At 39.7% G+C, this 27,349-nt stretch overlaps 2 protein-coding genes across 3 annotated transcripts in view; one reads left to right on the top strand and one right to left on the bottom strand.

Moving 5' to 3' along the window:
- Positions 1-27,349, top strand: part of RASGRF2 (Ras protein specific guanine nucleotide releasing factor 2) — a 280,188-nt gene that overhangs the window by 187,289 nt on the left and 65,550 nt on the right. The window lies entirely within an intron of this gene.
- ACOT12 (acyl-CoA thioesterase 12) overlaps positions 2,892-27,349 on the bottom strand; it is a 32,519-nt gene continuing 8,061 nt past the window's right edge. Inside the window, exons 3-15 of one of the 2 annotated variants that reach the window (XM_061478711.1) lie at positions 27,277-27,337; positions 26,214-26,315; positions 24,092-24,224; positions 22,045-22,195; positions 17,087-17,206; positions 15,614-15,764; positions 13,880-13,935; positions 13,426-13,486; positions 11,867-11,950; positions 6,572-6,705; positions 5,067-5,195; positions 3,909-4,035; positions 2,892-3,087 (exon numbers count right to left, since the gene is read on the bottom strand). In XM_061478711.1, coding sequence (XP_061334695.1) covers positions 2,935-3,087; positions 3,909-4,035; positions 5,067-5,195; positions 6,572-6,705; positions 11,867-11,950; positions 13,426-13,486; positions 13,880-13,935; positions 15,614-15,764; positions 17,087-17,206; positions 22,045-22,195; positions 24,092-24,224; positions 26,214-26,315; positions 27,277-27,337 — 1,462 coding nt within the window. In that variant the 3' untranslated portion in view covers positions 2,892-2,934. The remainder of the gene's footprint in view (positions 3,088-3,908; positions 4,036-5,066; positions 5,196-6,571; positions 6,706-11,866; positions 11,951-13,425; positions 13,487-13,879; positions 13,936-15,613; positions 15,765-17,086; positions 17,207-22,044; positions 22,196-24,091; positions 24,225-26,213; positions 26,316-27,276; positions 27,338-27,349) is intronic. The other variant, XM_061478712.1, reaches the window with a different exon arrangement.

Genomic DNA, 27,349 nt, shown 5'->3' with positions numbered 1-27,349 from the left:
GCACATCTGTGGCTTCCAGTAGGACATGGTCACCTGCTTGTTCTGAGGCAGTGTGAGCAGAAGTGTCCCCTTTACAGACTGCTGAGTTCTGTCTTGTACAACATGTCAGTCGGAGGGAGAGAAAATTTACTGTTCCCTTCCCACAGCTGATGACTGTCACAACCCGGAGTTTGATACCTGTTGCTTTGATCTGTTGTGCACTATACAACCACTTGTCAGGGTTCTACACCTGACTAGTGCTCTCAGAGAAGAAATAATGGACTTCTTCAGACTTCACAGGGTAAAATCACAGGGTACAGCTGCTGTGAGAATTTCAGTCTAAAGGCAGCAGCCATTTTCAGCTTGCACAGGGCTGGAAGCAAGTACACCTCCCTCTTGTCCTCTGCATTAGTGACTGCTGTGGAAAACAAGGCACTGAAATGATTTTGTCACAAAAACAGCTGCATGTCAATCTTCAGTCACTGTTGGACAAAACCACTTGTTATATGCACCCACTAATCACTTTTGAGATTATTTTACAAGGGTATGTGTGGTTGAAGAAAGCTATTTGAAAAGCAGCTGTGAAAGGTGCTGCATGTAAAGCCACATCATACCTACAAAAAAAATTTAAAAGCTAGGCAAATGATGAGTACTTAAGTGAAGTCTGTGTGCCAGAAACCTGAATCTCTTTGTCTTAGAAGTTGCACAGACTCTGGGAAAATACAATCCTTGGTCTTTCCTACAACCCCAATTACATGTGATGACTGTCCAGAATGCAGCCCAGCTTTACAGTGCTTCAGGTTCCAGGGGCCCAAGTCTTGGTGTGGGGGCAGAGGGAGGAACCTGTCATGTAGAACACTAATATTGGCAGAACACTAATATTTCAAAAAGTAGAATCTCAGACTGGTCTGGGTTGGAAGGAACCTTAAAGCTCATCCAGTTCCACCCCCCTGCCATGGGCAGGGACACCTTCCACTAGACCAAGTTGCTCCAAGCCCTGTCCAACCTGACCTTGGAACACTGCCAGGGATGGGGCAGTGGCCTCCTCTGCACTCGCTCCAACAGCTCCACATCCCTCTTGTGTTGTTGCCCCAGGGCTGGATGCATGGGGGGTCTTCCCCAGAGCACAGTAAAGGGGAGAATCCCCTCCCTCAACCTGCTGCTCAGGCTCTTAGGGATGCAGCCTAGCACAAGGAGGGGTTCTGGGCTGAAGCACGCACTGAAGCCTGGTGATGGTGAGCAAATAACCTCCAACTAGCCCCTGCATTAGCCCCACAGCCGAGTTCAGCGTGCAAGTGTTGCTAAAGTCACACTACAGACTGTGCCCTCTGGAGAGCCACTTGGACAGATGATAGGAAAAGCTTGGTGGAGTTACCAGCATTTGGGCTCTTTCTCCCCTCCTGTACATGCATTCAGAGCTGAACATTAGGTGTCTCTGTTCACTAAAAATTGGTCCCACAGAGACTTCTCTACCAATTCAAGAGCTTGTCTGCCATCATCCGCACACAGTAAGTGTGGACAGGGCTGGGAGAGCTAAGCTCCTGGCTAACAGAGTCTAATGTCCTCACCCTTCCTTTACCTGCTGAGCCAGGAGGAGGCAAGCAAGGCCTGGAAGGGGCTGCCCTGAGGCTGCTCCCTAGACTGAGGCACCTGACTCACATGATAAAAGTGATCCAAAACCAGGCTTTGTATCTACAGTCTCTGCTCCAGAGGCAACAACCAGGACCTTCTCTACTTCATTACTAAAGCAAAGGTTATGTTGTGCAGCATACAGCAGCCAGCCTTTGCTAGATGTAGAATATGGCACTGATTTCACTAGTGCTTTTGTTCAAGGTTGTGCCCAAGCTAAACTAGTCTGGTTGAGAGGCCAGGTGGCTCCTGGTGCTGGCACTCAGAGGGCTTCCAGGCCTCCCCCTCCTGTCTCTGCTGCTGCTCTTGGTAGACCTGCTGTACACAGAATGTAACCTATAAATCACTGCTGAAAGCTTTGATTTGGTTGTAGGTTAAAAAGAAGATGCATTTAAGTGGGAACTGGACCAGACCCCTAGAGCTCTCACTCTAGCAATTACGAGACTACAGTAAGATGAAATGGCACTGCCACAGCTCACAGGCTTTGATTCCCTTAACACCCCTGTATTCGTGTTATGATCCAACTGCTGATGACCATTACTTGTTTTTCTGAACACGGCTCTTCAGAGCAAAAGTCACAGCCAAAACCAAAGTAGACGTACCCCAACAAAAATTTCTGAAACCACTCTTCTTCTTCATCTCTGAGGGCGTGGATCCAAGAGTCTCACTGTTCTGCATTTATTCAGCGCTCTCAGAAGAGTCTTGCTCAGAGCTTGCCAGCTGGAGGTCAACAGTCCCCAACATAACAGAAAAGCTGCCTTTCTGGAACAATGTCTGAAGCTGTTCAGAGGCACCATAGTAAGATTTGGATTTGTAACCTCAGAAACAGTATTTTATTGGAAGTCAACAGATAAAATAGAAGTATTAACAGTTGAAGTTAGCAAACACTAACTTAACATGGGGTGTAATCAATTTATAGGTAATGGGTGTGTAAGAACCTTGATAACCAAAGCACTGGGTAACCTATTTAGCAGCACCACTTCTCTGCAAATTTACTGATTTAAAACTTCAGTGGATGCAATTCTGTTCAATATAACATTAAAACAGTGAAATAATCTCATGAGCTACAGTTCTACTGAGCCACGTTCTGCCTCAATTTACATAAAATTCATTAACACAATCAAGACAGAAATCTGTTTAATCTTTTTAAAGTTAAAAACTGGATTTAGAGCCTAGTCTAACCGTAGTTTGATAGAAAATGCTTGTACTAGATATCCTCATCTAGCCCAGTATAGGCTACATGATCTAAAGCAACCTGCATAAAAATGATTGACACAACATGCAGGAATTTAAACCAGCACTGTTCAATCATATTCAGAGGTTTCTTCAGAAATCTGTTTTCAATTTCAACTTGCTGTTGTTCATCTCCAAGAACTTCATACATTCCAAAGCAGTGTCTTCGATGGATTTAGATGAGCCAGTAAGATTTGCTGCAAAGTAAGGCATAACACCTGATGTCACTTGATTGAAGTAACATACCTGTTTAAACAAAAATACATGAAACTAAAAAGCATACGGATTGTAATAGTTGGACAATGTTTCAGAGGCTAAATGAATATAGAAGTTTTTATGGATGTGAATAGAAACACAGAGTGCTTCTGAAACTGAAGGCAATAATTATCAAAAAGAATATGTCTTTTTTACAGTACTTTAGTGATCTCAGTGTCCTCACTACTGACAGGTCCTCAAGCATTTGTAGGTAAATGCACCCAGCAGTGCAGCAAGAAACATTCTGTGTAACCTGTTAAATAGATGTGCTTTATGAACAAAGCTGTACCCTGAGAAAAGAATCCTGGCTACTGAGAGTTTCTGAATGTTTTCAGAAACTTACTTCCATCAATGGAAGTTACCACTTTCCCACAGAAAATAACATTGGTATAGAGATGGGACTTAGGTCACATAATTACTTTCATGTCAAAGTTAAAGTTAAGCATTTAATCTCAACTGGTTCATTGATCTTCTGCAGCCAAAAAAGAAATGGCCAGCACCAGAGACCAGTTTAATGCACACCTTCTAGAAGTGTATTTTAGGGTGGGATGACTGCCCAACTGGAGGTACCCGGACATCTCTAGTTTAGGTTTCATTCCTAACATTCAGATTGGCCAAAGTTGTGCAAGACAGATTTCACTTCGTGGAATAAAAAATGTGTTAATAGCCAGACTGAACTCTGGCTATTAACTCTTTTTTGTTGTTGTTGTTGTATTGCTGATTCTGTTCCAGACTGCTAGCAAAAATATGACTATGTGCACATGTAATATTGCAGGAAAGGAGACACAGCTGAGGTCTGCAGAACCACTCACTGTACAGGAGCTATCGCTGTCACTGTAGATCTGGAATCCAGCACAGAGGATTTCACTTCTCTGGTAATCTGAAGAAGGTGGCATAGACGTGAGGGTAACTGACTTCACAGCTACTATGTAAGGTTCACTGCAGGGCAAGGGGAAGAATCAAACACTTCTTCAAGAAGATGTTTAAAAAGATACATGGAAATGAGTACAGAGTATGCATGGTTATACCAAAGATGTCATTTTCATATGAAGGCAAATAAGCTTCAGAATTCTTAAAGATATATCTGAAAAAATTCAATTTTGAGTCTTGTGAAGGCTTTACCATAGCCTCCCACAAGGGAAACTTCTGTGGAAAGCCACAGAACAATCATCCACATATAACACCTCTATTTTTTAATTTGTCCTGCTCTCCCCAACCCACATTTACAGAATCAGGGCCATGGAGCAACCCTTACTGAGATGCTTTACAGTGTGGCCCCAGCAAAGGTAGACAGGATTCAGTTTCCAGATGTATGGGGCAAAAAAAGCAAACACAGTTCACAATACTGAATTTTAGAAGCAATATTCTGTTAAAATGAAGAATTACTAATATAAGAAATTGAGACAATAGGAAATTACACCAGATGGTCCCATTTATCATTTTTCATTATAAAGGAACAAAAGGAAATCTAATGGGGAAAAAAAATCTATGTATCTTAAACTGATCAAGGGGCTTTTTCAACCAAATACAGCAGCAAAATTTACAGATACAATAAATGTGTCACACCATGGTTTCAAGAAGGGCCAATCACTTCCTTGAGTAAGAAAATCTTCAGAATTACCTTAAATGGGATTACAAAGGAGCCACTTAAACAGACAAACTCCCACTTATGTGCTTCAGCACGCTGACAGGCCCTCTGGGGCAGGCCTTTTTCCAAACTGCTTGTTTGGAATTCTGGCCTATTTTCCCTCATGATAGAAGAGTCATTATCAAAAAAGCAATTCTGGACTACACTACAAATTTCTGATGTTCTGAATTTACTTCATTGCACCTTCATGTTGCAAAACAAATCTGATTTCTTAGAAAAAATAAAATCTTTGCTTCCCAACAGCAGGCCCAGGTAAAGGTCAACAGTAATCAAAACTGAGACTCCAAAGTGCTCACAGTTAAACCTGAAACTGCATACTCACCTTGGCTTAAAGGGCTGCCTCTGAGACACAAGAACCACAAAGTCTCTGGGTTTATGGCCAGTCATAGGTGGAGAAGTAACATAATATATTTTGTCATCTTCATTCACAGCCTGCAGGACCTTGCAAGTTCTGCAAATACATTTAACACACACATGCAGACCCTGATGTATGCAACATCATCTTCTGCAGAAAACACCATACATACATATATTCCATCCTAACAATAAGCCTATAATTTTCATGTTCAGGCAGCAAAGAAGAGGAGGGAACACAGAGTGGAAAATTGAGGTTTTTCACACCACCTCATTCATTTGACACCACTTCTCTATCCCACAAAATTGTTAAAAAGTGCTGCAAGGTACTGGAGTAATGTCTTAACAGCGTACCTTTTGCACGCTGTTTGGAATGGCATCAGCTTCCAAGCTGTAATGCACTTGCTGAGTAACCAAGTATCACCCATCTGACACACCACAGGAAAGACAGTCGTAAAATTTTATTCAGAGTTGTGTTCTACTTGGTTCAGACAGGACCACTCTTTCACTGTCTTTGGAAGTACTGACCACTATCTCTTGAGTTTTCACTTCAACGAAAAATCGGAGTTTTCCTATATATATTTCATCTCTGCAATAACCACTGGCTAAGCCAGTACTCCATTTTCACCAGTCAATCAGGCTTCATGGTAGTCATATGAAAGCTGAAATTTTTGGCTGTAGATATGGATAGTCAGCTTAGTATTTCATCGTATTTCATTTGTTACAAGCTATAAATGCAGCAGAGTGTAAATTTTCAAATATCCCCATCCTTTCACTATCACCCTCTGATAAAAATCTTTCAGGGCAAAATGACTAATAGAAAAAAACATTTTCATTTAAGACAATATTCAGTAAATATGATTAGTATTATCAGTTCATTTCTAGTCATTATTCTATACCATATAAAGCAAATAAAAAATCTCAAACACCCTTTACAGCAATTCTGAAACCCATTTCAATTCAGATAATCTTTACATGATATTACTTTTCTTGAAATATGCATTTTGAAGAACTCAGTTTCTTGATTTCTCACTTTGACTGTATGAAGCTGAGCATCAGTGTCCCAGACATTAACATGAAGTAGTCCACAGCTTTGCCTTACTTCTTAGAGAGCATGCACAATATATCCACCTCAAATTACAGGCAATTTACTACAGTTAAACCATTTAACATACACATATCTAGGCACAGAACTGTGTTCATTTTCAAAAAGGGTGACCTCTGCTGCAGCTCTTTCTTTCATCAGTCCAGGGCAACTGTGTTTTAAATTTGATTAAGAAGAAATCAGATTTTATTTTTAAGGTTAAGCTCCCCCAATCCATACTCTGACTAATTAATCTTTAATGTCAACTTCTTACAGCAATTTCTTCTTAATTATGTAGCAAAGTCTCAACATCTCAAAAATATTTGTCTCAGAAAAGGTTAGCTGTCAGTGGATTAGAATAGTCTTAAATTCAAAAGGTAAGTTCTTACAAGAAATGTTTGTCCCATTGTAAGCGTAATGTGAAGTCAGACAAAAGAGAGAAAGCTAGATGTGATGGTATCTTCACTTGCATTTCAACTTTGAGTGACAACATTGCACCCTCCTCATGAGTCCATATTTTTATCTGGAAAAGTGTGCAATATATTAGAACCAAAGAATGATTACTATAAATGCTTTAACACTTATAAATGTTACACATTTATGACTTACGCAGATTTTCTCAGTAGTACCTATGAAACTATATGTGGCAGATGAAATGCAGACATGCAGTTTTACATTAAGATACAGCACAATGTAAAATCATATACACTGATAGCATAATGACATCACAGACTTATAATTACACCTGGTTAGGGAGAGCTGAATTAGCTTGCAAGTGGAACCAAATGAACTAGAGGCCAGTATGACCTCTTTTTCACACTATGCATTTACAGTCTCTATACCCTTTACGCTGCAGGCAACTTTAAAAAATTAAGTTATTATCAGTGTAATTTCTTTTTTTTCTATCAGGACACAAAGATGTCGTCACTTTCATATACAACAGCAGATCCACTTAGGAAGGGAGATAAAAGCCTCTTCTCATCTTTGCTACAGGAAGTCTCCTCATAGGGGGTTCAGTTCACTAACCCCAAAAGCTAATGGGGCAAGCTGAGGATCTCGTGCAGTTCGTTTTGTGAATCTGGCATCAGTGACTGATGACAGGAGATTGGACTTTTCATACCAGAGCAAGTCAGTATCAGTCCAGAATTCTACTGTTTTCTTAACCTGGCCCTTGAGCCAGGTTGAGTTACAGAAATACAGCATGAATACGGGCAAGCAAGGAAAGGTAATATGCAATTTATTAGGAAGGAATTCCATTCAATTTATGTAAGCTATCTAGAAGTGTTGGTCACTTAGAGCTTTCCAGAAATTTGAAACTTCAGACTAGAATCCACTGGATGTGGCACTGGTGAGCAGGAGCAATCTGGAGTGAGGCCACACTATCGAGACGAGCACCCCTGCAGTATGTGTGAGAATTAATCAAAATAAGACAAACCAAGCAACTGTCCCACCTGCCATCTGGATTTTGGAACATATCCAGCAATCCTGTGCATTGCAGCTTTGAGGAGCTTATCTAGAAACATCCAAGCAGGAACATATTTTTACAAAAGCACTTTCCAAGCTTAAAAGGGGTAATTTTAGATGACAGATGGATGACCTCCTTGATCCACCTCTCCAACCTATGCAGTTCAGTAGCTTGTCTTTAATAAGTAATTTGTAGAGTTCAGCTACTTCAGCTCCCTTTTACATGCAAATTAGTCACACATTGGCCTACACCCTCTTCCCCTAAAAAGATTCAACAATTCTCTTTCCAAAAGACTTCCCTCCCCATTCCCCCCAACCCCTTCCCTATTCTTTACTGTGATGAAGAGCACCTACAGTTAAGGATATATTGAAAAACTACTTCAAAACACAGTTTTGCCTCTCTTGTCCCACACTTGCAGTGTCTTGTCTTGATTATTTTGGGTCTGTTGCTAGTCATATGCCTAAACACTAACACAGAGAATGCAAAATTAATAACCTGTACATAACAATCACACACAATCATTGCAAAAGAAGGGCTTGGTATGTGTCATAAGCCCTATATAACGGAACAAGTTGAGCAGAAAAGACTGCTCAGAATTAGTGGACTTTAGTCCAAATTAGAATTTGATGTTCTGATGATGCGATGTGCTAAATTGTTTCCCAAATCCTAGGAAGTTTAAAAGATTTTCATTTCTAAGTGATATAAAATTAGTAAGTTTCATCATCTCTTTTTTTTTTTTTTTTTTTTTTGCTATATATCTTTTGGTTAATGGAGCATTTGTGCAACAAAGAATTTGTGTGTTTTCATATCTTCATGTCTTGGCATAGGGAAAAAAAAACAGCATAACCCAGCAAGCACCTTGCTGAAGTAAAGTCTGGCACATAGCAGAAGGCCTGAGAGCTTTAGTAACCAGCTACAGGATGCATGAATCAATCCTGCTCTAAGGCATAGAAAGGAAATCATGTTTTAGGAGCCTTCTCCTAAGGAAAACAGTATGTGCAGCTGCTAAAACATCTCCCTGCAAAATGAACACTGGTAAGGCTATATTGTTACTATATGCCTACAAGTCTTGTGGCTCCATGTCAAAGTGCCACCTTCTACCTTCAAAAGTTGTCAATCAAATTGGGGTCCTTCTAGTTCCAGGGAAAAGGGAACAAATCCTCAGCATATACAGAAACACACACTACTTTGTAAAACCTACTTACTAGAATATTTAATCTCAAATATAGTTCAGTCTAATGTCCTTGACAGTCTCCTCTGCTATAGTATGACTGCCTTCAGGCAGAGCATTGACCAGCACTACTACCAGATTCCTACTATTTTTGATCTCAGCCCCTCCCCAAGAAACTATTTAATGGAACTGAAGAGGTCTGTTTGAGTGGACATACTGCTATGCATGTCTGTAAGAGAAGGATAAGTAGTTTTCTGTGTCTACACCACTGTACACACCAAAGATGAGGATCAAGACCTGCTGCATGAGTGCAGAGGACTTAAGAGTGGTAGGATGCATATGTGCTGGTCTGCAGTGTTTAAGGAAAGATTCTGAGCTAGGTGTATCCCCCTTGTGCTTGTGTTTGCAAAAGTGACAAAAGTGAGCATGAAATGGTGATAAGTGCACCAAACTAACAGAAGCCAAGTGAGTTTCATTAACCAAAGCTGTCAGAAACCCCTCCTTGGAGCTGCATCTATGCCAGCATTTAGGGATTCAAGCATGTATCTAAATTCAACTGGAGGAGCTGTGTGTGTAGATGAAGTTCAGGATTGGTTTCACTCACTTTCTGTATCAAAAAGCAAATCTAATCCACACTGTATGTTAACTTAGAGGTAAACATGAAGTTACATATGGCAAGAAATATACCCTCTGCCTACTGCTGACATCCATCCACACTTTGTCAGCAGTTTACTTTTTGCCTACAAGTAGATGTTAATAAGAAAGAAGACTTACTAATGGAATAAATTGTATGCAACAACTGAAGTGGCCTACAATCATGTAACCAAAAGTATGGTTTGCTATCACTTCTGACTGCATATATCCTGTGTATATGCAGTCGGCATATTTCCCAGGAAAAAAAAAGAAGAAAAGCAGTGCGCTGCCCTGGATCCCTGACACTTCTTAAAGGAGTATCTCATGTCTGACAATGCCAGATTATTCAGAAAGGTGCAGAAGAATAGGAACAGATGGTTAGTCTTCACCCATTGACAGCACCAGTGTGATTTCCACCTTAACCATCTAAAATGGGTTAAATCATGACACCATCCTACATCCTGCCTGATTTTGCTGGATTTAAGATAATTCAATTAGATGAAAGGACAGCTAGAAAAAGCTACTCGAGATTTTTCACTGAGTCCCAAGTAGCTCAGAAGCAGACTTTACTGTTAGGACTATTTTTTATGATACCCCAAAAAGGGGAGAGAGAAAGTTCCACACTTCAGTAATACTGGAAGGTACCTGGTGGCTTGCTGAGAGAAATGACATCATGCTGTTTTAAAATGTCATCCAGAATGTGCATGGGGTTTGGTTTTTTTTGTATGAAGCAATTTTTTCACAAGATTTAATGCTGTTTGTATTACAGGCTTCAAGCATTTGCTGTTAAGAAGGAAATAAACTGAGATTATGACACTGCCAGTGAATGCAGAAAGGAAGTTTCACACAGATAATAACACAGTCTTAGCAGAAGCTTGAAAGTAACACTCAATTTTTCATTCTGCTTGTTGAAGCTTGCTTTTTTTTTGAGGATGAGTGCTGTCTGTCATTTATTTGTCACAACAGGATTTACTGAAACAACCTACACACAGAACTGGTGGATTTGCCATCACTGGAATTCCTTATGAATTATATGTATCGTCTTATTCAAGTAGCTTACTGACTAGATGCAATAATCAGTAAGTGAAGTTTCATAACCTGTGAGATGCAGGAGGACAGACTTGAAGATGTAACAGTTTTTTCTTGTCCCGAAACACCTCTGAATCTACATGATCTCAATCTGCCAGTCACTAACCATACTTCAGAAACCAAACTTTAACAGGTATCCCTCAATAGTTTGGGAAACATGCACTGCAATTAAGTTAAAATAATTTTCCCAGCTAAATTATCTTGCTACTGATTTTCTTAACAGCATCTTCCTATCTTAAAACTGGCTCATGTAAGATTCTTTACTGATTTTGAGTTTACAACACTGATCAATTAATAGGGAGGTGCTTTGCTTTTAGGCTTCTGTAGTTTTTTAACTGAAAAAGGACAGAAGTATCTGGAAGGAAAAATGTGCACAGAAAAAGTCAAGTGGACAGGACAAGGGGGAATGGCTCTAACCTGACAGAGGAGAGATTGAGATGAGATCTCAGGCAGAAGTTCTTCCCTGTGAGGGTGGTGAGGCCCTGGCACAGGTTGCCCAGAAAAGCTGTGGCTGCCCCATCTCTGGGGCAGGTTGGACGGGGCTTGGAGCAACCTGGTCTAGTGGAAGGTGTCCCTACCCATGGCGGGGGCTTGCAACTGGATGAGCTTTAAGGTCCCTTCCAACCCAAACCAGTCTGGGATTTTGTGATTCTACTGAGAAGACAGGGACTGAAAAATATGGTATATAAATTCCTGCCACCTGCCCACAGGGAGTGTCCACTTGGAACTATCACCAAATAATGCCTGCTACTTAGAAGTATCTCCCATGCTGCGAAGTTGGTAAAGACAGTATATAACAGGGTGCTGCACAAAATTTATGTATCACAGTCACATGAGAAGCACCATAGATCATCAACAGCACTGACTCATCAAAGATAGACGTCTAAGTTTGGTGCTTCAGTGGAATCAAACCATCTGGCAAAACCAAACTACAAAACCAAGCATGTCAGTTGAGGCAAAGAAAATGCCTCACAAAAATGAGATACGAGTTTGTTTGCGCTTTTACACTCTCCTTGAGTGCTGCTCAACAACCACAACTGATCAGCTGCCTGCAAGTCTGCCTTTCTGCAATTCAAGGCCTTGTGTTCACCAGCCATTGAGACCATCTTAGAACTCCATGGTACTTCCAATTTGCACTGTGTTCTGGACAACCAGAAATTGCTTTGCAACGTTTCCAGTAACCTCGGGGAGTTTTGGTTTTCAGCCCTAGTCACAGTACTAAATAAACACTGTCAAAAAAAAAAATGTAAAATGTTGCTTTTCTCCACCCACCTCTTATGGTGAAACATAACATGGCTATATAGCTATCCACAATTATGCACTTACATCATCCACTGTACTGGTTACTTCCCATCCTTGTTTTGCTGCTAGGTGTGTCAGTGCAGCTATATTGCTGTAACTCATATATGCCTGTAAATCATAGAATCATAGAATAGTTAGGGTTGGAAACGACCTTAAGATCATCTAGTTCCAACCCCCCTGCAGTGGGCAGGGACAAAGTAAGATACCTTTCTGAAAAAAAGGAACAAAGTTACATTTCACTGAACACTGCAGAAATAAGGTGTTCTTTTTCTATCATTACCCTTCAATGGCAAACAAATATATATAGGCCCAAAAGTGTTCCTTCCAGAAAACGCAGTCCAGTGTTTCTGAATTAAATACTTTCAATAGCTAGATTATGAGCTTACATTGCTGTTGGCCAAATAGCCCTAATTAAACAACAAAATACTACTTTTGGCTTCTCCAATTATAAAGCAGTGCAGAGAAACTGTGACGCCCAGTGAGATAATACAGGTATTCCTCTCAGACCACTAAATTAATGGTTTCGTCCATCTTCCTCCTCAGGAATTAAAAACTACTAGAAAATTAACCTCTTCATTGTGATCTAGCTGTGGTCTATCTTGGCAATTGCTTTACACAGCATGCTCAGAGCAGAAAAAGTGCAAATATATTCATTATTTATGCTTGACTACAGTGGATAGAGTTCTCATTTAACCACTGTGTAAAGAAAATACAGCCTTAGAGTCTTTAATGACAGGTTTTAATATTAAAAAAAAATCTTAAGTAAGCTTTTTTTATCATTGTGCCTGTATTTATATTTTTTGTTTGCAGAAAAGAAATGCTGCTTCAAACAGCAGAGATGTCACTGTTAACAGCAAATCACTTCCTGCATGATAATCCTTTTTTTTTTTTTTTGGTGTTGTGTAATGGAAAAAGACCAGGTAAAACTGCTGGGAGCCACTGAGACCTTAAATGCAATGAAAACTTAACCACAAAAATCTGGCACTGAAAAAAGCCTTTAGGGTGTCTGTAAGTCCACCTAAATTCAGGTTTCAGGTTCATCACTACTGACTGCATATTTACACAGTTTCACTATTAATCTGTCTGTTGGTTTGTCTCTGCTCCACCTTTTAGCATTTACTAAATGGTCTTTGCACAGCAATTGAGAAAGTCAGTGGCTGGATAAAGCAAAAAAAGACAAAAAAAAAGGAAAACCACAAAAAAAAAAAACCAAGAAACTAATTCCTCCACAGGAGAATTCAGCTTTTTAAAAGCTGGAAACACTGGGTCATAAATCTGTAGGAGACCTTACAGCTTGGCTGCTTAAGGGAGCACTTGCTAAGAGTCTATCTTAAAGCCATTTTTAATGATTTGTATGAAATTTACTCTTAAATCAATAGTGAAGGATTTATTTTTTTTTTCAAGAGGGAAAAAAAAAGAAAGTTGATTTTATTACAAATTGATCCATTCTTCTATGACTATCTTAACACTTAAGTACAGACAGTCCACTTTGGAAACTGGTAGGTACAAGTGTTATACATGCCTAAAGTATACAAATACACCATTTTATGCAACCAGACAATAGGACACGATCTACAGATTACCTGGTTGCTTTTCTCCCAGAGATCAGAAGGTTTGTCTACTTTAGCAGATAGTATACATTTTCTAAAACAAAAGAAAAATTATAGCATGAATGGTTCTTTACACTTTCTTTCTACATATGCTAGAAACAATCAGTTCTACAGGCTGAAGCATCTTCTAAATCTTTTACAGGTATTTTATCAATTTTCAGTTGCAAGACAGGTTTGCAATAACTCCTTTTTCTTCCCAAGAAACACAGGGAAACAAAAAAACTAAAAAGCAAAGTATTTTTGAGACAAGTAACCTCTGATAGTTTCAATGCAACTTCGGCAAAACTGGTCAGAAAGTTAAGCAACATAATAGTTATGTTTGAGGAGACTTTCACTATTAAACAAATGATTACTTTTTTAGAGGATACATTAAAAAACTTTTCAAAATCAAATTCTATTTGTAACTCAACTATATACCTGAATATACCTGATTAGTTGAATTCTCCTTCTGGCAATAGCTCCAAGGTATCGCCTCATACCATCCTTTACAAAAAGTAAACCAGACAGTAACACATTGATTATTTTAGGACACAGTCTAAAAAAAAAGACAACTAAAAATTATTTCTTACAGATGGACAAATGCCAGAGAGGTATTACAAATAAATAACATACTCTGTATATTGGCCTTTACCCAGATTCGCCTGAGCAAGTTGTTTTCCTCTGACTTTACAATATTCCCTTAAATTTGCACCAACAATCCAATAAAAAAGTTGTAGCACAGTAGCACGTTCCTAGCACATTTAACACAGTGGCAGCTGGGCAGTGCACCATACTTATTCTGCACTTTCTAAATGTGCCATCTGTACAAACAGATGTGATTTGCCTACTCAGGTGGCAGGTCTTCCCTTGTTATTATTCTGCACCAGTGGATGTTTTTTTGAAGCACTGAAGCAACCTAAGAACATACATCATAACAAACTGCATTAAAAGCTCATAGGACTTGTTATCTAGAAGGACATGCCACTTCAAAAAGCTTCTTTTAATCAGCTTTTAAGAGCTGACATGTAGCTTCTGGAATAAGAAGAATCTCCAGATTAGTGCATCCCAGCCTTCTTTAAACTACATGATGAATTTTGAAAACATCTCTTGCCTGTTTGGTAGAACTCTGCCATACCAGCTGTCACTGAAGACCACTGAAAGTTTAAACTACCTTGAGCACATACTAATTTTCCAAGATTTGTCTTCTTTGCTGTAAACAAATGTGCGTGCATGTTCTTACTTTCATGTTTGTGGATGCCGCTCTAGGCAGGTCTTTAGGGAAGCACTATGTTTCTGACAGAAGCTAAACTGCTATGGCTTGTTTTCTTTGTTTCTTTAAGAGGAAGTGTCAGTTCTCCCTCTTTGAACACGATGTAATGGGCGGTAATGAACCTTACTGACTCAGCTAGTGCACAGGACACCTGCATTTATTTGTCCAGTTGCCATCCCATAAACTGCAAGTTCACTGATGCTGAATAATCATTTTATTTCTGTCTGTGCTGGCTCTCTAAAAATTATGTAACTGGAGCAGTAAGGTTAATGACAGGTGACATCACAGCAAATAGTATTCAAACTGCTCTTAGTGCTTCATCAATCACTTTCAGGGAAACACATGCTGAGGTCTCCATGTCAAAGGAACTGGAAAGCCTACCCACATCATGGGATTTGACTCCTACAAATTTGCATATTAATTCTATTTCTCACCTTCATTAAGGGTTTATAAAAATAACTTTTGTTCACTAAACACTTAGGAGTTTCATCTACAGTCAGTGGAGGCTGCACAAGACAGCTATTGACAGGTACAAAAACCTGCAAAATAGCAGATTCTTCTTCCCTGTCCATTAACTACAGAACTTATAATGGAGGGTAGTGCCCCTCCACTATACCTCTCAGTTTTGGATGACTGAAGTTAACAATGAAAAATCGCTCACTCAAAGACAAACATTTCATTTAGAGGATTTTTTTTTCTGTGAGAAAATTTTAGTGCCCTATTTAGTCCTCCATTTTTCCAGCAAGGAAAATGCATGCCACACAGTGGCTGGCTGTGTGACATGCAGTGTTCTAGGTTTGACCACATAATCTCATAGAATCATAGAATCAACTAGGTTGGAAAAGACCTTTAAGATCATGAAGTCCAATCATCATGTATGCATTCGTCCTATTCCTGAGGATGAGAGCTGACCTGTGTAGTAGGTTTGATTCTGGGGAGGGTGAGCAACTCTCCACTGTCATTCACAGCGTTAAAAATGAGAAATGCGCTGTTAATGTGCCGTGGCTGGTTCTTGATCCATTCTTCACAGTTATAAGCCTCAACACGGACACCAACCTCCACACTGAAATAGAAGTTTAAATTAAACTACTACAAGTGATGCAGAAGTAGCTCTGAGACATACTAAAAGGGCTGCTGGATACCTTTCTCTATGAGGGAGGCCTGACTCAAATAGCTTCTGTAGCATACAAAATAAATTAGTCTGGACAGAAACATTTCAGAAATAAAATAATAGGTGGCACTAGCTTGAATTAAATGACAAAATATGACCACCAGTAAGCATACTGTGAGAACAGACAGCAAAAGTGAACAGGATGATACTGATTTGACATTCAGCAGAAGCATGGTATGAAGGCAATTAATTCCCTGCTAGCATTCAGTGGGGCCAAATACACTTATAAAGAAAACAGGCACAGAACAGCAATGCCAGGGCAACATTTCCCCCTTGTACAGAATTTGGAGGACAAATTACTTTAGCTTCTGCCTTCTTGCGGCTTGTCTTGCTACACCTTTTGCAACTTCTGAACATGTTCTCCTGCTGGGACAGGGTTTCCATAAGATGTGTCACAGCCCTGGCATAACCTAAGAGTCTGTTGGCCCAAAGCCATGCTGTAGGTGGGGAAACAGCCTATCAGATAAGTGCTATCCTGTTGTCAAAGGTTAGAGGAGAGTAATTCTCTATAAGGCAAACACGAGAGTAGCCCTACTTTTGTAGAGAAGGTAGCACATGCATGGGAAAATTACAGTAACCATTAGCAAGAAGGCTCTCTGCACTATGGGTCAACAGCCACACCACTAAATTCCAGGACCAGGCATTCAGTGTGCTAAAATCTCTGTTTCATGGTTACAGTGACCATATACTCAAATAAAGATAAAATTTCAGCATGGGCTGCAGCCACTTATTCCAAACTGCAACTGGCAAAGCCTCAACTTTGTGTACACTCAAACCAACACTGGAAAGAAATAAACAAAATAAAGCCTGTGTTTTTCTAGCAATAAGTAGAACCTAGATCTGTAAACAGATGTCAAGACAAGAAGATCCTGGAAGCAAGCTTGAGTCTTACGAAGAAACAAAGCTGTGGGATCAACTCATCTCTTGAAAATCCCTGAATTTCAAAGTTACATTCATGGTCTGAATTGGCAGGATTGGAATTTTTTAACAAACGATCTTTAAATTGAGAGTGAATGTCAGAGAAAAATTTTCAAAACTGACACTGAGAAAAATAAAAAAAAGGCACACACAGACAGTTACAGGTATATCCCTGAAAGCCCCAGCGGAAAAATCATTTATTTAGTAATGCAAACCCTACAGATAGCTGCAACCTGAAACACGCATTTAGGCTGGTGCTGGACAAGTCAAGGAAGACAACCAGGTGAGGAGCTTACCTATTCTGAAATGTATTGTTCACAATTGCATTGAAAACAAGGCGGTCACCCACAACGGATGGTCCCCAGAATTTAAACATATTGACTGATTTCAAGACAGGATATGAATGACAAAGGCAGCTGAAAAAGAAAGCAAAAGAGGCAGAGAGCAAAACATACAGTTGCGTTAAAAAACTTCGATGCTAGATTTGAAGTGGTAGTGATTAGAGAAACAAGGTTTGTGCAACCCAGAAGATCACTATATTACTCTGATTTATTCCATAACTCACTGAAATACAGTTAACATGTTCAGCTCCACGTGCATAAAGTTCCAGCTTCATATATAATAGTACCATTTATGTCATGCTGTTTCATATTCAACACACTTTACAAACACTGACTATAATTAATTCTTGCTGCTTGATGCTACCTTGTTTTGGAGCCAGATCAGGAATCCGTTACTACAGAGTAACCATTTACTTCACAGAGTTTCGTTAATTTCTATATGACAGCATGGGGAGTAGGATATTGCTCAGTATGTAAAAAAGCCAGATCATAAATCCTTTAAACGATTAAAAGAAACCTGAGCAGAAAGGTTGAGCTCCAGAAAAAATGTTCAAGCAAAATACTGTCAGTCTGTCTATTTAACACTTGTACTGTTTTGCCTGTTTATCAGCCATTTTCTGCTAGCACTATATGAAATAACAATTAAAACCTACTAATGTAACTGTCAAATGCATAGCTGGTTTTGTCGGGGTTTTTTGGTGTTTTTTTTTATTTTAAACTTTGGGATGCTTTACTAAATTATGTGCAGTTCACTACTGGTGCTGAGCTGGGAAACACATCTTTGCCTATACATAAGAACATAAGACGTTGAAGTGATCACTTACTGATTCATAAACTGTTGGCTAAATTTCAAAAGCTGAGGGGACAACAGTGTATTACAAACACACAAATCTTAGTAAGCCTGTTCCCTTTATCCTTCTGATTGCATAGTGTGTCTGCTCAGCTGTCTTATTTCAGACCTAATCCTCCACTGTGCTCAATTATATGTAGTCATATTCAGCTGGGTTGTCCTACTGTATCTCTTTGTACTGCTTGTGAAATAGGCTGTAGCCACTGCGGTAAAACTTTGCATGTCTAGGACAGAAGATTGTCTGCCATGCAAGTACCCTTTCCACAAGTATACTCATAAAGCTGCCCTTTAGTACAGTGGATTAACAGATACACCTGATCAAACCCAGCCACACAGCTACAGAAAAAGTTGTGCTAAAGAAAAACCTTTGCAATAGTGTGTCATCTATACTAGGGAATACCAACAACTCATCACTTCTCTGACCTTCACAGACATTCCAGGAAAAAAGTTTGCAGCACAGATACAGGTTAAGGAAGGGTATGTGGAATTAGGGTCTTGTCTGCATGCTCTCTGGAGTGGGCAAAAATTAGGTTTCTTCAAAAGGAATGCGAGCAGCAGGTTGAGGGAAGGGATTCTCCCCCCTGTTGAGCTCTGCAGAGGACCCCCCTGCAGTCCTGCGTCCAGCTCTGGGGCAACAATACAACAGGGACATGGAACTGTTGAAGCGAGTCCAGAGGAGGCCATGGACTTGCTGCGAGGGCTGGAGCAGCTCTGCTCTGGAGACAGGCTGAGAGAGCTGGGCTGGTTCAGCCTGGAGAAGAGAAGACTCCGTAAGGGGAGACCTCAGAGCAGCTGCCAGTGCCTAAAGGGGCTGCAAGAAACTTGGAGAAGGGCTTTTAACAAGGGCCTTTTGTAGGGATAGGACAAGAGTGAATGGCTTTAACCTGACAGAGGGGAGACTGAGATGAGCTGTTAGGCAGAAGTTCTTCCCTGTGAGGGTTGTGAGGCCCTGGCACAGGTTGCCCAGAGAAACTGTGGCTGCCCCATCCCTGGCAGTGTTCAAGACCAGGTTGGAGAGGGCTTGGAGCAACTTGATCTAGTGGAAAGCATCCTGCCTGTGACAGGCGGATGGAACTGGATGAGCTTTAAGGTGCCTTCCAACCCCAACCATTCCATGATGCTATGATTCTATGATTCAGGGGTTATAAATGTAGTCGAATTCCCAGTCTTTACTGGAATCTCTCTAGATTACATGAGTAGGGAACAATACACAATAATGCCATTTATTTTTGGACTTTGAAAAAACACTGTCCTCATGCATGTGTGCAAAACTCCTCAGTAAGAATCCCATACGCACATCTGAGAATAGATTTTTCATTGTGCAGATCTTAAACTCAAAAATACTGTTTTGTAGCATTCCTACCTTTTAACTCAACTGCACTCTGCAAACTAATGTACCAGAATTCTTAAAAGCACACAATTACCTGTAGCTAACTAACTGACTGGTACATATTTCTAACAGACTAATAGATTTAAATGATTGGCATTTCATTAAGTTGCTCCTCTGATTTTAAATGCAAAACAGTGATCTTATCTATAATGTTCACAAGACAGATGCAAACACAGTATTACTGAAAATAAGGGAGGCAAACCCCAGAAATTAGGCCTAAAAATTCCAGTTTTCTGGAAGACTACGCCCCAAATACTAATACTGCAAGTGTATGAAACACAAAAGTACAGATTGGAATCAAACTATTAAATATTATTAATATTCAAATGTCTTTATTGCTATCTGCAATATTTTCATCTACTATCCGGCCAAAAAACTGTGGGCAGGAGGGAAGTGGGAGAACTTAAGGGTGAGTAACCTTTAAAACACCCTTAGAAATATATTTGTCAAGCGTCAGCCCTCTAATTGTGCTCCTCCATCGGTTTGTGGCCATAGCAACTCTTAATTGGCACCTTAAAAGGTCAGGTCTAATTGTGAGTGGTCTAACAAAAGGTTTGTATCAAAACTAGCCATTTCTCAAGCATAAAGCACAAAATCTCTGTTTTTAACAAGCCTCTGTCACCAGCCATTACTCCTGAAATTTTCAACATGATGAACAGTGTTTGACATACATTAATTCAAACAAAAATTTTTCAGTACTTGGTTTGCTGATGTTTTCCTTTTCTTTTTGAACCTAAGTGTGACTCTCACTAGATAAAATTAATGAAAAATGAAAACAGATAAATATTTTGGGTCATATTATGGCAAAGATCTGAAACAATCCCTTGGAAGCCAATAAAATTACATACTTGTGTAAGGTCAGTGCATTCTAATATTACAAAAACTAGCTGTTTATCCAACCCCTACAGAAAATCTGTTGTTATCTGTACAACTACTGGCTACAAATCAAAAGTAAATTAATAATGAATGGGAAAGTCATTTAATTATTAAAGTTAAAAAGCGAAAACATATCACAGAATCACAGAATCACAGAATCCTAAGGGTTGGAAGGGACCTCAAAAGATCATCTAGTCCAACCCTCCCGCAAGAGCAGGGTAACCTAGAGTACATCACACAGGAACTCGTCCAGGCGGGCCTTGAATATCTCCAATGTAGGAGACTCCACAACCCCCCTGGGCAACCCGTTCCAGTGCTCTGTCACTCTCACAGTAAAGAAATTTTTCCTGATGTTCACACGGAGACTCCTATGCTCCAGTTTACACCCATTGCCCCTTGTCCTACCACTGGACATCACTGAAAAAAACCTAGCTCCATCATCCTGACACTCACCCTTTACATATTTGTAAACATTGGTGAGGTCACCCCTCAGTCTCCTCTTCTCCAAGCTAAAGAGTCCCAGCTCCCTCAGCCTCTCCTCATAAGGAAGATGTTCCACTCCCTTAATCATCTTTGTGGCTCTGCGCTGGACTCTTTCAAGCAATTCCCTGTCCTTCTTGAACTGTGGGGCCCAGAACTGGACACAATATTCCAGATACGGCCTCACCAAGGCAGAGTAGAGGGGGAGGAGAACCTCTCTGGACCTACTAACCACACCCTTTCTAATGCACCCTAGGATGCCATTGGCCTTCTTGGCCACAAGGGCACATTGCTGGCTCATGGTCATCCTCCTATCCACCAGGTCCCTTTCCCCTTCACTACTGTCCAGCAGGTCAGCCCCCAACCTGTACTGGTACATGGGGTTCTTCCCCAGATGCAAGACTCTACACTTGCCCTTGTTGAATTTCATCAAGTTTCTCTCCGCCCAACTCTCCAGCCTGTCCAGGTTTCACTGAATGGCAACACAGCCCATATCTAACATCCCTGCAGTGAATTAGGTCACTTAGTATGCAAAAAGAATTCAAACTGAAACTCTAGTTTTGCTAACAAAGCAGCTTTGTACAGCATCCAAGAACAAGGAGGGATAAAAACAACGGCTTTATTTCACTGGAAGAGAAATTAAATGATTTTAACTCTAGGCCAAACTGACAAGCAGTAATAGGCAGTATTAAATACTTCACACTTAATACCTGAAGATGACAAAGCCCTTTAAAAAGCTAAAAATATTACGACCCATAGGATGGGGACTCAGACTGAAAGGTTAAATGACTTGCTGAAGGTTATGCATCCATTCTGTGTGTGCACCAACAAAACAGAACCTGTTTCACTTTTTTATTCTCTGACTTACTCTTTCTTCTGGCATAAGGATCTGCAGACTAATATTTAGAAGCCTGTTCACTTTTGGGTATCAGTTGATAGAGGGTTTGTACTGGTTTTATCCTGACTTAACAAGTAACCCTATATTTAAAACAATGCATCAACCACCTGGTGGGCAGGCTTCTGTTCTGAGGTCCAATGCTGACTTTCTACTGAGATTCTCAAGAGAAGAACATTGCCTCTTTTGCCTTAGGGCCTCCATGTGTAACAGAAGAGTAACATTTGGCTCCCACAGGGGTGTGGCATGCTGTAGGAACTGTACCACATGATTACTTCAAAGGCCTCCTGCAATCTTAGAAGGAAGAAAAGTCACAAAGGCTTGGGTCTGTATTTTTCATAAAATAAATCCTTATGAAACCCTTAATGTTAAAATCACATCCATTTAGAACCATGTGCGAAGACTATGATATAGAAAAGTACCTTGCTGAAATACTTGCCACTGTTTCCATCCAAGCCATGATCTGGCCGCCAAAAGTGTTTCCATGATGGTTTGCATGAGGAGGCTGAACAAGCTCAATACTCTGTACATGAGTAAGGTCAGTTGAAACTCCATGCTCCTCTTCAAAAGTATCTGAAATATGGCAGCAACATATTAATGAATTATTTCAGCAAGTAACTCTGATAGCCAAGAAGAAAATACCCTGTTACTGAAGGGTGCATTTTGCTTCAGGCAAGACTGAAAAGAATTAAAAAAGAAAGGCACAGAAGACCTCTGTTTTTCGCAAGGCTGAAGATTTACTCTCTTCTCCCAAGAGACATAAGTGGTAGGGGATGGTGCACACTGCAGTCTATCACAGCACAGTTATCCTTCCCAGCCCCCCTACAACCTTTCAAGAAGTGGTGTCAGAAGCAGTCACTGTGACGCTTGGTTATCTGCGAATGCAGACAACCAACAGCCTCTGCATATGCCTGTGATTATTCATGGTTGCTATGCATGACCTCTAATGGATGTTGTCAGAGCGTTTATCACTTGTTCAAATGACTTTCATAGACTTTGACCACCATATATGATGGCCACCTGTGTAAATGTGTCTAATTAAGGTTAGGCGTGATTGTTTCAAAAGATCTTGTGATTACCAGAGACAATACAAGACACATGAGAGTAAGAAGTATGGATTTGAATCAGTAATGCATTTTCTAGTTCCATTTTCAAATGTTTAGCTATACATCCACACTCTAATCTTTTTTTGCAGTTATGTTTTGCAAGATCAGATTCAGACATGTGATGATGCCAATCATTCTAAAGTGTATCTATGTTGATCTGAATTGTACTTTTGACTTTTGCCATAATTAACTGAAGTTATGATTATATGAAAGTGTGGACATATTTGACTAACTCGTACTTTGGACCTACTTAAGTTGTTGCATAAGATCACTCAGAAAAACTTCACTTTCTGGATACGATTTATACCTATTTTGCTACCTGGCAGCCTTTACACACAGTATTTTCTTCTCTCTTTCCCCTGTTTTGCTTGTTCTGTCTCCTTAAGGAGGTGAATTAGTGCTAACAATGATAAGATCCTTCAAGGAAGTTCCTAGACAAGGCAGTGGAAACAAAATCATCAACCTCTGATTTGTCTTTCATGGTATTAAGCTGTTTCCTATGAGGCAGTTACCATGAAGACAAATAACTTGTTTGCTTCTAGCTTCTAGCAAACTTGTTTGTGAGCAAACAAGTCTCTGCAGTTCTAGATAATCTTGTTAAATTGTTACAACAAGAATCTATATTTACAACAGGTTTAGCCCTTCCTCAGTAAAACCACAGGATGTCTGTTGTTTGTATGTGGAGCTATGGCTCAGATTTTCCAAATACCAGCATATTTCTTAACTGCTGTGAATAATTTCTTTTGCAGGGGAGCTCAGCAACTTTTGAGTGCAACTATCTTTCAGAACAGAGGTAAGAAATAAAGACAAACCTGCCTCGTAGCTCAGTTTTTCTAATTTGGTCATGAGGAGTTTAAATTTCTTTTACCTGTTTTGACCTCCATGTAGTGAAGCTTCTCCTGCTTCTTGGTAACGATTTCACAAGATAAACAGAGTTCTTAGTGCTTTCTTGCAAAGACATAACTCTAAGCCTGAGTGAATTTTATCCTCCTATCGATACTACAACTAGTGTCACAGGACCTTTGCAAAAAGGAAACATAGGAATTCCAACATAGGAATTTTGCAACATTCTGTGTGAGCTGTTAAACCTTACACAGATAACCTACATGAAAATCTGCATTTCACATTTATTTAACACATGCTTAGCCTTCAATCCTGCTTTTTTAAATCTGGAATGTCTGAAAGACAAAGAAATACCACTCTATCAGAATGTCTTACACACCCTCACAAATCTGGCACATGCTTTTCTACATGATACCACAACATCAAAGAGCTCTACTCAGGCATTTTGTTTGCTTTTTTCCTCCCTTGCAGCTGCTCGTAAGTCATTTGTTCCATCCTCTATGCTGACCACAGTAATCACCTTCCTTATTACTCTCCTGCATTAGGTTCTGAAAGACCTGTTCATAGCCCAGTCGGATTCTTCTTCTCTCAATAGCCAGGCAGTGCTCCAGGTGGTCTTCTGTAGACAGAAGCTTTACAGGTTCTAATTCAATCTATGCAAACAAACAAACAAAAAAAAGGTTCCAAACACCATAATCATAACAAAGTGCACTTTGAGCTTAAAATGGCATCAGCATTTTCTATAATCTTTTGCTATCAACTGTCCAAGATGACAAGTTCTATTAATACAAACAAGTGCAGAGTTAAAGTTCAAGAGATTCTGCATTATCCTTTCTGAATCACTTGTTAAAACACAGTAACAAAGTTCTTTTAGCTTTTAAATACAAATGCACATGACAGCACATGCAGTTTAAGACAATTCTCACTTAGATAAAAAAAGGAAAAGATCTTGATATGTAGGTTTGACTGCTGATATTTTGTATCAGAAAAATAATCCAGTTGCATTAATCAGCCGTATAGTCTATGGGAAAGTGTATCCCAGAGCTGACTCCCACCCAGGACAGAAATAGGTCCCTCTATGGAGAGTAGAAATGCTCTCCATACTCACATTGCCTATTCCACCTATCTTGAGGACCAGTTTTCAAAGAAGCCCTCAGGTGCACTAAGATGGAGGAGAAACATGAACACCCAGCACTTGGTGCAGCTCCAGACTACAGTTATGCCCAAAACTGCTACTTGTGCTCAGATACACACCCTTCTCTTGCGAAGATCAGACCTTCTCCTGTAAGTAAAAATTCCCATGTATGTCAGTTCAATAACAAACCCAACCCAAACCTGTACTGGCTTAAGAAAATTATTACATTTAGATAAATATTGCATAGGTGCCACTGAGCAGTCAAGTGTGTGACTTGTCTTCAAGGTCTACCTCAGAAACCTTAAAATAATGCACAAGCACTGCAACATGGGCAAATACAACATTTTGTATCCTGCAGTAGTGCTGCTCATGTTTCTCAAGAAGGCTCTGAGTCTTCGCTCAAGCTCTCTTGCAGCTTCCTTGCCTCCTTTCTGGCCCTTCTCAACAGCTTCCTAGCTTTTTCCAGACAGCCCCACTAAAAGATTAAGATGGTGAGTGCACACTCTTGCTCTCTACTCAATTTTAGCAACAGTTGCCCAGAAAAGTGGATTTGAAAAAACGTTCTTTAATTTCTCCAACACTATAATTTGTGATGGAATTTGAACTGAAGTCTCAAACTCCCTCTGGGGTGTTACTGTCTTAAGCCTAACCTTAATCATCACCAATTTAATCCTGAATTAATTAATTAATTAATCCCTGGAAATTTGGGCAAAAGGTAAATGGGTAAATGGGTTGACGCCACTGATATGATATCAAATCAATAATAAACAATCCTTACTTTATACTATTTTGGTGTTTTCAGGTTAACCAATTTAGCTATTAACCTTTCAGAGACAAGCTGGGCTTTAGCTTTGGTAAAACTGCTCGGTTCTGTCTCTTCAGCAAACTAAGCATGAGAAAGGCCTTTCTCATATGAAAGCTTTAAAAGAACTGTGCCTGCTTGGCACAGCAATGTGAAGGCTAACAGTACCATGACTGATTTCTAAATGTCTCCAGGGAGCCAAACACTGGGGAGAAGAAACATTGGCATGAGAACTAATTAGCATAAATGGCAAAGAATTAATTAGAGATTGGAAGCTACCTTAAAAATAATGTCTTTTATGTGAATAGTGATGTCTGAAGTAAAAGATAAAGAAACCGCACCCCAAATACCCTTGAGGTTTCAGAATGTAGATAGATCAGTAACTGAAAAGGAGAGAGACTATGGAGACTCACAAGTATCTCTCTTCCAGTGCTTGCCTCTCTCAGTATTGCAAAGACACTAGTTCTATTATTAGCAAACATGAAACACAAAGTGGAAACAATAAAAAAAGCCTAGGAATTTCGGAACAGAGATGTGGGAAAAAAAGCGTCTCCATAAAGTCTGCACTTCATACTGTTTTCCTATTACTTTTCAGAATATCAGGTATGAACATTTTATTGTGTTTCACAACCAGAAAAGCTGGATTATTTAGCAGAAAGTAACTCAGTCCCAGTAATTTAGCATAGAAGGAAACAGAAGAAATACCTTTCCACCACCAACTGGTTTGGCTACATATGTTGCATATGCCACACTCACAATTTTTTCAACATTAGTCAAAACATCCTGTACCATAACCTTGATGCCAACCTAGAAGGAAGAAGGTAGTGAAGAAGGAGACAAATTATTTACATCATTGTTAGCTGAATTGAGACAAAATGGTGCAGTCTCTTAAAGAAAAGAACATAAAAGAACTGCGCTGCTACCACTGAGACATCTCTGAACACGTAAGAACATCACAGTATCCACTGAATTCTGAAAAGTGTTTTAGTACAACTGTAGGTATGCTTAGCATCACTTGTAAGATAAAGTAAAAAACAGGAAAGACACTTAGATTTAGTTGTATGGGTCTCTTTCCATTTACATGTGTGCCCTTTGGAGTCCCTGAGATCTGAATGCACAGAGAAGTCTATATAAATGTATAAAACTCAAGGAAACACTTCAAGGTGAAACAGCGTAATTGATCCTGTGTGACACAGGCCTGACATGAATCAAAGCTTCTGACTGTTTTCTAACTTTTAGAACCTTTAAGAATACATCCTCTATGAGATGCACCACTCTATGAACAAGAATTGTGCTTGGGCATAATGCAGAGAAACTGAACCTTAAGGTTCAGTTATGATTTCAAGTAAGTGATTGGGCAATGCATTGCATGCTTGCTACAAAACAAAGAGTATGAACATGCACACACCTGAATATATTTTTGTATCAGAAGTTTCAAAAATACTTAGAACTCCACCTAGCCAGTGGATCCTAGCTCTGACCTAAAGACTGCTTAAAGGTCAACTGCTTTGGACTGGACCAACACCACCTACCCCATCCTGTCCACTACACCTGCCAAATATTTTAAGTCTTCAGAGTCCAGTTTCTATTTTGACACCGATTATTTTGCAGGAAACATGCAACTATAATACACATTATGAAAACAGTTTAATCAGGCAGATATTCTTTAGATATCTGCACAAAGCTCCCAGACCCATGCTGCATCCCTCCATTCCTCCCACCTATCTTCTATTCTTTAAATATTGTTAAAATAGTGATGATCTGTTACCTCCATGCTGGTTTTGAATGCTCTGTTCACCTTTGCTTTGATGGTAATAATTTGTCCAACCCTGTTAAGAAAA

Source organism: Pezoporus flaviventris, unplaced genomic scaffold (genome assembly GCF_033815535.1).
Source record: "Pezoporus flaviventris isolate CSIRO_AGI_PZ_B2104156 unplaced genomic scaffold, CSIRO_AGI_Pfla_v1 ptg000131l, whole genome shotgun sequence".
Taxonomy (NCBI): Eukaryota; Metazoa; Chordata; class Aves; order Psittaciformes; family Psittacidae; genus Pezoporus; species Pezoporus flaviventris.
Note: the sequence above shows the minus strand (reverse complement) of the source record. Positions and strands in the feature narration are given on the sequence as shown.